Source organism: Hoplias malabaricus, chromosome 15 (assembly GCF_029633855.1).
Source record: "Hoplias malabaricus isolate fHopMal1 chromosome 15, fHopMal1.hap1, whole genome shotgun sequence".
Taxonomy (NCBI): domain Eukaryota; kingdom Metazoa; phylum Chordata; class Actinopteri; order Characiformes; family Erythrinidae; genus Hoplias; species Hoplias malabaricus.
The window spans coordinates 21,137,914-21,151,835 of record NC_089814.1 but is presented as its reverse complement, the minus strand read 5'-3'; the positions used below and the strand labels follow the sequence as shown (position 1 = coordinate 21,151,835).

General features: G+C 36.6%; 1 protein-coding gene across 1 annotated transcript in view; it reads left to right on the top strand.

The window, feature by feature from the left end:
- The first annotated feature begins 278 nt into the window (after positions 1 to 278).
- The window catches only part of arhgap42a (Rho GTPase activating protein 42a), a 37,814-nt gene continuing 24,170 nt past the window's right edge, over positions 279 to 13,922 (top strand). Inside the window, exons 1-3 of the mRNA XM_066645780.1 lie at positions 279 to 622; positions 4,208 to 4,303; positions 9,821 to 9,882. Coding sequence (XP_066501877.1) covers positions 469 to 622; positions 4,208 to 4,303; positions 9,821 to 9,882 — 312 coding nt within the window. The 5' untranslated portion in view covers positions 279 to 468. The remainder of the gene's footprint in view (positions 623 to 4,207; positions 4,304 to 9,820; positions 9,883 to 13,922) is intronic.

Sequence of the window (13,922 nt, the reverse complement as noted above, 5' to 3'; positions counted from 1 at the left end):
AAGCCATGGTTTGAATGATGTAATAACAATAACGCTTTTCCATGCATCCCCCTACCTGTGGCGCAGTGGAAAGCAGCCAGGAGAAACTCCACACCTATTCCGACAAACCACGCCCCCGTCATGTTAGGATTGGTTCCAGATCACCCGCTGTGTTAGCCGTCAGCCAATCCTAGCATACATTAGCCAAGCGTCGTTTAGTTAGGCGGGACTTTTCCAAATGGGAGTGTGAAAAAACAACTCCTCGTCCCACTGTGACTGAGGGAGAAACAAAATGCCGGAAGAAGAGTTTTAGGATAAGGAGTTTGAGGGAGTTGTTAAGGTGACGGTGCGTTGTAAGGGAGCTTTAAAAAACGCCCAGGGGACTGTATCGAACGAGGGAAGAAGGTCGACCTTTAAAGAAGGAGTGAAAAGCGGCGGTGTGTTTTTTTTTTCTTTGGTTTGTAAGTGAACTCTCCGCTGCATTTTACAATGGGGCTCCCAGCTCTGGAATTCAGCGACTCTTTTCTGGACGGTCCTGATTTCAGGGAGAGACTCAAATGTCACGAATTCGAACTGGACCGCACCAACTCGTTCATAAAGGAGTTAATCAAAGACGGAAACATGCTCATCAGTGCTCTCAAAAGTAAGATCAACAACATCAGCATTATCTCTGCACGTATAGCAGTTATAATGAACACTGAACACAATCGGGGAAAATCCTTAAATTGTGAATGAAATCCAGCAATGAATACACAGTTAGAGCATGCAGTTCAGTCTTATTTGTGCATTGTGCTGGAATTAAGTTGTAATAACGCTATGTAGAGGCAATATGACATGAAACTAATACTTTATAATATCTATAACAGTTTGGGACATGGTATTTATTTTTTAGAGATTTAGTAAATTGGAAAGAGACAAAAAAATTGAAGACTAACTCTTACAAAGGCCACCACTTTTACATATGACTATTCATTTTTAACGTCCTAAAATGAGTTAATGGCTACTGACTAAGTAATTAACATTTTAAAATCAAAATTGAGAAGTTATAAAACTATGAATTAAGCACCAGCAAAGTGTTATATCAGATCAATATGAATATGATTAAATTTTGAGGATGAAACTGATTGGTGGAGATGGCAAAATTAAACTAAAAGTAACTTTGAGCTCAGAGGTTTAACAGTCGCTCACTATTTTGTGTTATAACTGCATATGTATGAGTTTTAAAAACCTATTAGAAAACTCTTCATATAGACACATAGTGAAGTGATATCAAATGTGCAATCAAAAACTGTACACTTTTTATTCATTGTTTTACACAATGCACTGCACTAAATTCATAACAAAAACAAACAAAAAGCAAATATTATTATTTGTTTTATAATAAAATATGCAGAAATATTGACAATTTCCACCAAATACTTTGAAAGGCAGATCATAATGATAAATGATCACTGTTGTAATAAATTATTTCATATTTCCCATCCCTAGTTTGATCGATTTTTATACGGTTTCCTCCTCTTTTGCCTAAACTAAAATTTGCTATTGCAATGATTCCAACTCTAGCATCACTCCTTGGCTTTGAGTTTCCATTTGGAGACAGCTACCCACTGCAGATTTGTCTGTGTGTGGATTCTGGCCATTTGTTCCCATTCTTAATTCCTGTACTTTCTTCATCAGCTGTCACCATGGAGTCAGTTCTGCTGGCAGCAGCCTCTCAGTGTTTACATGGAGATGTGAAAGTGGTGAGATTTGTGTGCTTGATGGGCCACTGTGGAATGTGGCTTCCTGTGAGCCATTTTCTGGATTATGAAAAGGACCCTGTATGTCAGACTGATGGCTGACCTTTTGAACTGTTAAATACCATTCGGCCACCCCTTCATATATTATGGACTCATATCTCGAACCTGGGCCAGTTCGAGCCTCACGATTCTTAAACACAGACAGGTATATGTTTAGATTACAAATCATAGGTCAGAATCCCCCTGATCTTTTTGTTTGTGAAGAGATTTACATTGACGTTTATGTAATTTGGCAGACACTCTTTTCTAAAACAACTTACAATTTTGATCATGTTACAGAGGTAGGCTTAGGTAGCTTTAGGAGTACTGCTCAAGATTAAAGCATAAAAATCCTGTTTCAACTAGGAATCAAACTTCTTTCTGCTTTGTGGATGGTGGTGGTGTATTGTTGTAATTGCCTAAATGAAGTTTAATCAGATGATACACACACCTTTTCTCAGACTCCCTTCATTTATTCATGTATTTTGTTGAAAGGTGAAAGGTCATTCAGATTCTGGGAAGTATTTCACAAAATGAGATTACTCAGTTAACCTGTTAGCCTAAGCCCAGATTTGAGGATTTCGTCTCTCAGCTCATTTTCCATTGGAAATTAATGAACTTAACGGAAATTAACTGAATATAATCAGGAATTTTGCTTTGTGAAAGTAACTTCACTGACCTTGACATAGCAGATCCCATAAACACACAGAAATATATTCTTTTTACTATCAGAGATACTCCCTCTGTATTAGCAACAAAGGAAGGCAGTGCTGGGTACAACATGTTACATTTTAACTGACATTTGACATAGACGTTCCAGTTTTTGTTTTATAGGGGCTTTTTCATCCATTGCTGCAAAATATATTCTCACCTAGGGCCAAAATATAACACCAATACCTGAAGACATTGAGTTAAAAATATCATTGTATTTAACTATTATGACTTTTGGAAGTAGAAGGACAAAATGTGAAGCCAACCTGAAATTTGCATCATGTTTTTAACTTTGTTAAATCATGTGTCTGATTTCAGTAAGCATTCTAGCTTCTCATAACCTTCTATAAAAATGGAATAATGTTTTTTTGCACCTCTTATACTTGAAATGCATTTTTAATCATACAACTCTGATATATTGATAAAATAATGATATATTGATATACTATAGTAGTTGTATCCAATGTATTTTTCACCTAATACTTGATAGTCATACTGTACAGTATGATGTGGGAAAAAATGAAAATCACCTTTTGATTCATTTAAATTGTAGTCAAAATGGCCATTAAGTATAAATGATTCGTTTTTCAGCATCAAACTAAATCAGAAAACATATTTCAACAGAAATATTCAACCTACAATTTTATCACAGCTTTCATACTTGGTGCTTATAGTTTTTCAATGAAATATACAGATATATATTTTTTTCGCACTTTACAGTCCACAGGAAATCCACATTACAAACTGAGACTCATCAGTGCATAAAGATTCTACACTTCAGATGTTCAGTTTCTGTGTGGTAGCAATGGAAATTTTCCTCTTTTTGTCTAGTTTCATTTCTTCGTAAGCACTTCTTGGCAGCTACACGTTGTATTAGACCCATATCATTGACTGCAACATGAATGAGAGAAACACCTGTGATACAAAGCAAGAGAGGAGCTTAATTTTCTTCCTCTATCTTTCTGTCTTAAAGATGAAAGGTTTAAATAGCCTAATGTTAATCTGATGATTCTGGTGATGACACTATTGGTGGGCTACCTGATTTTGGTTGGCAGTATTCATTATTTCTGTATATGATTTAATCATTTTTAGCTACAAATTTGAAAACACCTGGGGGGGGGGGGTGTCAGTTATTTTGCTTTGACTTTCCCCTTGCTGTTCCAAGGAAATATCTCCTGAAGAACCAATAACTTGTACTTAATGGCTGTTTTGACTGGAAATATAATAAATGTCAGGAAGTCTCTGACTCAATTCTGTACTTTAGTTTGCCTCTTTTAAAATTGTCTCATGTATATTAAATTTTTTTGCCATTGGTGTGAAAAAATAAACTTTGACTGCATCCACAGAAGTGTTTTATAATTTTACATTTTATTTTGTGTCAGTGTCTTCTGTTTCATTCCTTTGCTATGCTGAACAGACAGTGTAGGCAGTTCACTGCTCTGTGCCATGGCAACATGGCACCCACTCAAACCCTTCATCCCCAACAAAAGGGAAAGTAAGACTTCCCAGAAAGGTCCAGCTCCAGTTATAATGGGATTTGATTTAGAAAGGTAATCATTTAGGGTTATCTCATTTTATTACAGCTTGTGACCAGTTATCTCAATGTAAACACACCTGGTGCTTGACTGTTAATGGACTGAAAGGAAAGCCCCTGTCTTGACTAAAAGGATTATGGTTATGTGAAAATATGAATTTATAACAACTGTGATTATGACTGACACAGGGAACTTTTTTCACAGATCTTTCTGCAGCCGTTCTGAAGTTTTCACAGTCCCTTCAGGATTTCCAGTTTGAATGCATTGGTGACGCAGAGACTGATGATGAGATTAACATTGGTAAGTGACTAAGACCAGACTCACATGGGAATTCACCTGAACCTCACAACAGGATGATTTTTATTAAACCAATCTCCAGTATGAATGTGATATTAATAATGGTATTTTAGTCTGACTAATCAATAAATACTATAAATTGTCCTGTAATTAATTTTAAAAAGGAGAACCCACACATTTTTCAAGAACTTCTATACAGCTGTTATGAGGGGACTAAGTTAGTGAAACAGATTGGATATAAAGTTCTCCAGTCTTGAGAAAAATGTACCAAATCGGGATTGCTCAAAGTGGGGCTAGGAACCAGATGTCTGAAGAGGTCAGTGTCTGTAAAAGCTACCTGTTACAGGAAATGGTTACAAATGCCTTGCTTCATATCTGAGACATAGTTTTACAATACTCTTATCATAAGGTTTTAACCTAAAATGTATTTTAATGTACATTTATATAAAAGGGACATACAGGGTGTTGAAAGGCCAAATAATGCTTAAACATATAAACATTTATAAAACATTTCCCATTATTTGACTATTATCACCATTATATACAATCTCAGAACACTCAGAAAATCTCAGAATAATTGAAAACATTTGGCAGAAATGTGAATTAGTTCTCTATAATGAAACATTTCAAACACATATGACTTTGCATCTTTTTTACTTTTTAAAAAAATGTTATGCTGAAACAGGTACTGTTGGTTTAATACCCCTTGTAATTGTGATGAAACAATGGGAATGTAAAGGAAACTCTTCTAAATAATTGTGTTTATGTAAGCAGGTGGCCCTTTTATTAATGTCCCTTTATAGATACCCATGTGTTCTGAGTCAGATCTACAACTGAGAACAATCCGGTCCATTGCCTCTGCTGCTAGTACCACCACACACCAGCCTCAGCATCATTTTGTCTAAACAATAAGGCCTTCATTGCACAAAGGCCTGGATCTGAATATTCTAGGGTTATAAATAATAGCAGCGTGTGAATATAACATCGTATCCCTTAGTAAAAATTCAGTTATTAGAACATATCCAATACCTGTCATTTTTTAGAGACTAATTTCTAGTAGCAAATTGAAGAAAGATAAATATGCAGTGAGGGCAGATGTGGGTGGTAAATAATATAGAATCAAAAAAGGACTGTGTATTGGAAAGAACCTTGTGATATGGTACATACCATGATACAGGTGTTATGATTTGATATATTGTGATATAATGCAATACTGTAAGCATGGCGATATATTGCTGTTTTTGGGAAAAGTGACATGGTATAAGAAACATACCATCTGTGTGTATAAATATACACTTTTCTTTTAATCAGAGCAGTGGGATCTGCATATGCAACACTGATTTTTATTTTCTTACTTTGTTTACTTAAAGAATCCTGCAAGCACTTTTCATTTTATGTATTTATTTATTTTGATTTTTTAACCAATATATGCAACTGTTAATTTGTTCAGACTGCAGAAAAAGTAGTGCCATGATGTCGGATGTTACATAAATGCATATTCCACAGTACTGATTAAAAGAAAAGTGTACAGAGCTGAAGTGTGGGCTTATTTTAGATCCTGATTTAAAGGTTAATATTTTTCTGCAGTATGTAAATCAGTATATATTTTCTCAATCTGAAGTAGTTACTAAAATAAAATGCATAGTTCCTGTAACATCCAACATAAATCTAATTCTTAAGCAATCTGAAGAATGGAATTACAACTTAAAATGTAATCAGAATTTTTTGTCTAAAATAAAAATTGATTGCAGGATTAAAAACAAACAAACAAAAAACATTAGTGAACCTGTGTAATTTGTATTGCCTTCTTTGTTGAGAAATCAGAAATAAGCCCACGGTGGAGCACTGTACACTGTGGGAGCTGATCTAGGTCTTTCGAATTCAACCATATAAGGGCAATGCCATCGACTAGGTTCAATAATGCTAACGTTAGCAGTGTGCCTTTAAGTTGCATGTTTACAATGGGGTGGAAGAGTCTAATGGCCAAAGATAGAGTACCACAATGTGTTCTAGCAGTTGGGAGTTTAAACAAAATGCAAAATAAACAACTATCTGCCACCAATTTTGCATGTAAAACATTAGTTAAAAATCGATACTCTGTTTTTAATTTTGCGATACAGGTTTACTGATATTTTATTACACCTACACTTTTAACCACCTTTACTACCCTTTTAAAGGAAAAAAAATCAGGTGAAAGTTGAGGTAAAGATTAAACTAAGATCTGAGATTAAGCTAAGAATATGAATTGATTAAACCTGCTGGTTAAATGGTTAAACATATTAACAAATATGTGCTGAAGATGACAGGATTGTTATTGACTGATGGAGGGAAAAAAAAGTCAGTATCCAGAGAATCTGAGGTTTAACAGTGTAAATAGGTGTAGGTCCACTATTTGGCAAGAGGTCATTGTTGCCCTCTCTATCTACATTTAGCACAAAAAGTAAGGAAATGTGTGTTTGGTAGATTATTTCTTTGTTGTAACAATGCTTCTTGGCAATAAATAGTATACAGTTGGAAAGCCTGTTAATTTCCATTTTAAATGGTGCCACATTTGTAAGGAACATGCATTTGTGGGATGAGCAGTAGAGCTGAGTATGTGGGTTGTGCCTGCCAATGCCAAACAGCTTATTCTGCCATTGACTCGTTTGGTGGACTGGGTGATTGAAGTTTGAAGAAACAAGACATATTGGCAATTGAACAATTTATTCATTTAACAAACAGGAGTCTCAGTAGCGTGTGGAAGAACCATACATAGCCAAAACAGCCTGGCACCTCCTCCTCATGTTGGTCACCAGCCTGGTCACAGACTGCTGTGGGATGGCATCCCATTCTTCAACCAGCATTTTTCACAAGTCCACCAATGTTTTTTTTTTTGCCTCCAATGATGACAAGCCTCGTTTTTCCAGTGAGGGAGATGCCGCCCCACACCACACTGCATCCACCAAAAGATTTTACTCTATGGGTGCAGCAATCAACATAGCATTCTCCATGTGTTCTCCACACTGTGACTCTATGATCCAACTGCTGTAGGCAGAATCTGGACTCATCACTGAACATGACATTCCTCCACATGTTCAGGTTCCAGTGCACGTGTTGTCAACACCAGCGCATACGGGCCTGGCGGTGAAGGGCAGTCATGGCAGGCCTCCTGGCAGCCCGATGAGACCAGAGGTTGACTTTGTGCAGTCTGTTCTGGATTGTCTTGGCAGAGAGCCTTCGGCAACATTGTCTTGCAAACCTTGACTGCAAATCTGCAGAAGACGGCCACTTTGCGGCCTGTCTCTGACATTCCCCGTTATATGGAACCTAGCCATCAATTTGGAGATAGTACTAGGGCTCACTCCAAATAATGCTGCAACTTGGTTTTGTGGAACACCAGCTTGAAGTTGCCCTATTGCACAGCAATTTCTAAAAAATGAATTGACTAAGTGTAGTCTTATTCTACAGTGATAGCAGAACCACTAATATGTCACTAGACTCTGTAAAAAGGAGAGGCCAATAAGGTAAAATTATTCATTTGCATACAAAATGAATAATTGTTAAAAATGAGAGCAATGTTAAATGTATTTTTAAATGCTCCTTTAAGATTTGTTTCCTAAGATATAATTTTTAATACATTTTAAAAGCTCAATCTGTGGCCTACATGTCTTTTTATTTTAAATAATATTTTACATTTTACATTTAAATGCGGACAATTAATTGGTTTAATAAAGCTAGCATTGGTGCAGTATTAAGCATTTAATATGTTTATGTATGAGTAGTAAATAAGACGTGGATGTTTCTCCTCTTTACAAGCTGTAGGTAGTTACCTAATTGCTTTATTCTCCTCACTGCCTGTACTGATCATAAAAAAGATAAACCTTTAGATAAGCTAGAACATTTAATATATTTTCGCTGATTTATTTTCTTTGTTACAAATAAAGTGTATGTCACAGTGTGACATTTTAGACCAGTCATTTAAACTGGTAATGCCTTCCTGTGAATAAACAAAACACATTGCAAACTTTGGTGCACAAATCTAAGCACCTGTAACTAATTTATTTGGTGTGGTTCGAAAAAGTCTGAGTAGCCTTAGTTATGTGTGAATTTAACAAAATGTACCATTTCAATCACATTAATATTTCCACCGGATGCTGATTTTTCATGGATGTTTTGACAAGGCCTGGGCCTGAGTGAACATACTGCCTCTGTGCCTTTTTGTATATGAGGATGGCTTCTCCCCAAGAGTATTAACACAGCTGAAATATGTCATGCTGTGGCTGAGGGACTGTTTACCCAGGGTCCTGTGCTTCTAAGCATACACGTGTGTGTTTACAGGAGTCTAAAAACTAGTACTGAGGCTTTCCTGCTTTCTTCTTCTATCACCAAACAAGAAATTGCAGCTTATTCCAGGCAGGAAATGATGCAACTGAAAGAGTTCTTGCCCACTGACCCTGAAAGACCTGAGATAAACTGATGTTGGACACAGTGCTTTATACACATGACTGCTCTAAATAACTCTAGCATGAAAGTATGTTGATTTGGGTTTTCTTTCTTGTGTAGCTTACCATTTTTAGATACAATGCAACTCATGGGTCTGGTTTCCAATTCACACAGCCACTTTTCCATTAGGCCTATCTGGTACCTGGAAATCTAGTCCTTGTTCGCTCTGGGTTCCGAGTTGAGCATGGACTAAAAGTACTTGTAAACCTTGCAGAACATTGATTGGCCCTAGAGACTTGTCTACACAACAAAATGCAGGCATCCAGCACCAATTACTTGTAAACTCTCCACGGTACGGTAGTGATCTCATTTGTTTTTATCCAACTCACAACTGCTGCACTTGAAATTACATTGAAGATTCAAACACTCCTTGAACTGGTGGCCAGTGAAAACTCCCGCAAGGATTGCATAGTGCAACAGAAGTGTTTTGCAAGGTCACCAGCTACTTTTTTTCTTTTGTGGAGGGGGCTACAAAGCAAGTAAAGCTGCTTACAGGCGAGTAGTGGCAAAAGGCAAAATATAACAGAAAAGCTATTATTGAATGAACTGATCAAAGGTATAACTATGCAAAATTTTGTTTTTGCCTGAAATTATGTCAAAGGTTTTGTTCCATGACCCAGACATAGTGCGACATTTTCTTCTTACATTTTCCATTAAAAATATCTGCACACTTCTTGTTGACAGGTTTTGCATTTAAATGTACAAAGATTGAAATGGTACATTATTTTTCAAGTATTCTTAAATTACTTGCCCTAGGAGCTGGATTTCTGTCTGTTACAATTAATGCATTTTGCTGTAGTGTTTTGGTTTGCAGATCACACCAGGGACCCATCTAGGAACTATGCTTTATGGTTATGCCCTGTTTCCACATTTTGTGCATACTGTATTGGCTGGTCTGTGTAATTGTTTAAGAACACAGCATGAATTCTGATTCTCCAGGGATTACACACTGGCTGTGGGTGGGCCTGCTCATTTCAGTGTGGCATGTTTTATGTCTCATATTCAGATTTTTATTGGACTTTTCTATCTGTTTTACAGCTCACTCACTGAAGGAATTTTCTCAACTATTAAACACAGTTGAGGAGGAGAGACGGCGGCTTGTAAGTAGAGGTCTATTTAAATTTTATTTGTTTGCCGGACATTACCTCATCTCATTATTATCACTAACCAGTTGTGTGATAAGCCCAGTGTTTCTGTCACAGTTGTAAGCAGATATGCATTTTGATAGGGTGGACAGGAGAGTGATTACCATGTTAATCTTTCAGCAGTGCACTCATAGATTTAAGGGTCTGTCTAGTCATATAGGCTGTTAGTGATCTCCTCCTAGTGTGTTGAGCAAAGCTGTGAGATTTCATTCAGAGTAAAATATTGATGGTTTAACAAAGTCATACAAAGAAGTTATTTTTTAAGGCCATTATGCTGGCTATGTCCCAGCTAGGGTTAGCCAGGGGAAAAGTACAAACTTAGACAACAGAGATGGGGTTTGGGACAAGATAGAGTGTTAGTGACAAAGGGGCAACAAGTTGCTGCCTGAAGAACTCTAGGAAATGATATTTAAAAGTGTTAGCACCTGAAAAGGCCTGTGTGTTGTTGTATTTTATAATAAAATCACATATGCAGTGAACTTGGCTCCTATCTCCTTCAAAGTTTTGACAAAATGACTTGTCACGTAATATTAATTGTAAAGCTGAGGAAGTGATGACATCACATTGCTGTTACTTTTATAAGATAGTTCTGCAAAAATAAAAACTAAAGCAAATAAGCCCCACATACTTTATAACGTTTATTTTAATATTGGCAGTTCCTTCTGGCAAAAGACTTTGGAATTACAGGTAAAGCCATAAAATTGTTGCAATGACAGATTCAGCTCAGTTTCTTAGTGTTCCTCAGAAGAAACTGTGGTGCTGTTTTTGTCCCTGTCAGTCTGTGAAGTGTTTTACTGACTGTAATGTTTGCCAAATTTTATCCTGGTTGATTCCTGCTTATTTAGTTGTTCTGCTGTGACATCTTCCCAACAACAAAGCTTACATACAGGCAACCATGCATTCAGAATATTTTGCAGGACTGGTCTCACACACTGCTTCAGGATCTGACCAAACCAGCTGAAGCGCAAATATTATTTTACAGAAATGATCAGTTTTCAATTCCTATTTAGTATGTACAAAGGTAGAAGCTTAGTAAAATCTAAACTGTAGTAACAAGTGGTAATAAAAATTAAACAATTACTGTGAGAAACCGTGCAGTTATAACAAAGAAGAACAGAAGTAGACTGCTTCTTGTAATTGGAGCTACCTCTTACATCATACTTCATAAATACCTTGCACATTATTAAAGTTAAGGCTGTTGCCCCTCAGAGAGAAAGTGCATTCTGCTTTGAACATAATCGGTAGATTATTTCTGTCAGGTCTGAGTATTATGGGAAACATGCTTTTGTCAACAGATCCTTGCTCTATTCATGACTTTCTCCTGGAGGGAGGGGAAATTGCAAATATCAGCAAGACACTGTGATACTTGCTTAGTAGTCTTTGGAATGTGGTGGAATTGCTTATTTGACTAAAGTTGTTTTTCTTTTTTTTAACACCAAACTGAAATCATCACCCCTTAAAAAGTAGGTCAGTGTAGCAATGATGACAACAACAATTATTTCTTATAGGCCTAAACAAACAAAAAAAAATCCCTGAACAGGGTATGTAATTTTAAACATGATGAAATAATGGATATTACATTACAGCAACCTCTAATTCCATTTTTCATGTGTTGTAATCAGGAAACATCTGCTAATTTGTAATTTTACCAGATACTGTAACAGTGACTAATATTTCAGGATAATCTGGGTTTTAATTCTTATTAAGATATGTTTAATTATTTTCTCAACAAAACATATGTGAAACAATTAATACATGTCTTATCATCTTGGAGGGAAAGCAGGTGTAGCATTCAGAACACTCATTGGAATAGTGGATTGTGATTGAACTGTATTTGTTGCTCTGCATTATTTGTAAGTCCCCTTTCACCGTGCACTTCAATGGTCTTGCCCACAGGGCCACCCCAGAGCAGGTACTATTTGGGTGGTACATCATTTTCAGCACTGCAGTGACATTAGTGTGTGTTTTACTGGTATTAGTGGATCAGACTCAGCAGACCTGTTGGATATTTTAAACACCTCAGTGTCACTGCTGGACTGAGAATAGCCCACTAACAAAAAAAAATCTCAAGCTAACAGTGTCCTGTGTCCACTGAAACAGAATTAATAGCTGACCCACACAAACTGTCTTTCTGTCTCAGACTTTACATCTGCAAAGTGGACCAGCAAAGTAGTTGTGCCTAAAAGAGTCAACAGTGCGGCTTACTTTCCACTTAGATCTGGTCATAACCAGGGGCGTCACTAGACACTTTCCTGGATTTTCAATTTTATCCTGGATTTCTGAGGAGAATGACAGGACACGCCACACAAATTCATTATAGACACTACATTTCCCACAATGCCCCAGTGTTTTGATGTTGTTTTATTTTTTCAAAGATTAATGGACAATTTGAAATATTTAAAAGAATTTCAGCCACATACCAGTCAAGGAAATTATATCAGAACTATGTTTTGTTTATACCCACTTACAACCTACCAATAATATTGATTCACTAAAGCATATGTGTTAATTGAAAAGGCATCTGTTTCATTAGCATTGGCTTTATTTATTTTATAGCTCATAAAAGGGGCATTCCTCAAAATTGAGCATTTCTTTAAGAAATGTCATATGAACAAAAACAAAAATATATTCAATAGCAGATTTCTTTACTGTTAATTTGTTATTCATTTTACATCCATAGAACAGTAATGTCCACTTTAGTTTGTAGTAGTGAATTTTAACAAGCTTTTTACTGAATGCACAGTTTTTCTGCTACGGCTGATTGAGTAGCAGATGGGTGCAACAGAATCAATTCAGGTGTGTTTTCATTTTGAGGGAAAGGTTAACATTTTCTATTGCCACATGCAGTCTTAAGTAACAGGCTGATGTTATTGGAGGTCCTGCCCAGTCTCTTGTGAATTATACTTTGTGTACACACAACAAGGCATTACTCAGAGATGAGAAAATTTTCACACATTTATCATGAAAATCACTTTCGGTGTGACATCAAAGTTTAGTGTTTCTTAAGCCAGTGAAGTGTGTTGGATGTGTCTGGAATCAATTCAGCAGCCTATTTTTCTGCTCTTGTAGACTGTAGCTCTGCCTGTTCAGTGGGTTCAGTCTTCTCCATTGTTGCATGTTGGAATGAGACGGAGGTCAGTGGAGCCGTGTGTGTGTGTGTGTGTGTGTGTGTGTGGAGCCCCAGGGGAAGAATTATCCAGCAGCCCCCTCCAGCCTCACTACTTCCTGCAGACTGTGGCTGTGCTCTGCTTCATTCTCCCAGGCTGCTGCAACAGGCTTCTCAGAACGACAAACACCTTCACTAGATAAAACCCCTCAGAGACTTCTCATTCATAGATGTACAATAACAAAACTAAAAGGGTTAACAGCTCCAATTCAAAGCTTTGTTCTTCTTGGGATGCTGTTGGAAAGTCCCACCATTATTGCTGCAATAAACCAAAAGCACTGTGGAGAGAATTTAGTTTAGACTAGATTGTGCAACAGAACATAAAACATTCACCACTGTATTGTTCAGTCAGTTTTCTTTTGGAAATCTGTAAATGCCAGTTTTGAATGTTTCATATTGTATTTGAAGTTGTCCTACAGCAGAACAATAACAGCGTAAAACACACAAAGAAAGAACAATATGTCAAAAATAGAATGTGGATTCATCAAGACATCTTAATATTATTTATTGTGGTATTTAGGTTTATTGATTCGTTCATTGTCTGTAAACCGCTTATCCAGTTCAGTGTTGCGGTATTTGGGTTTATGTCTTAGAGAATTGACAAATGAGAAATTGACCAAAGATGCCAAAATATTTTCACAGAATGTACGTTTTTATTTACTGCACCAGAGTAAATCTAAATGACCCTATCAAACCAAGCATTGGTGAAGAACCCCTTGGACTTGTTAAAGGGACATATTTTTTACCACAAGTTATCACACTTCTATGAAGTCTTAATGAAACATCTGTGATATGCTTTAGACAAACTACCACAAGGACAAAACAAGAC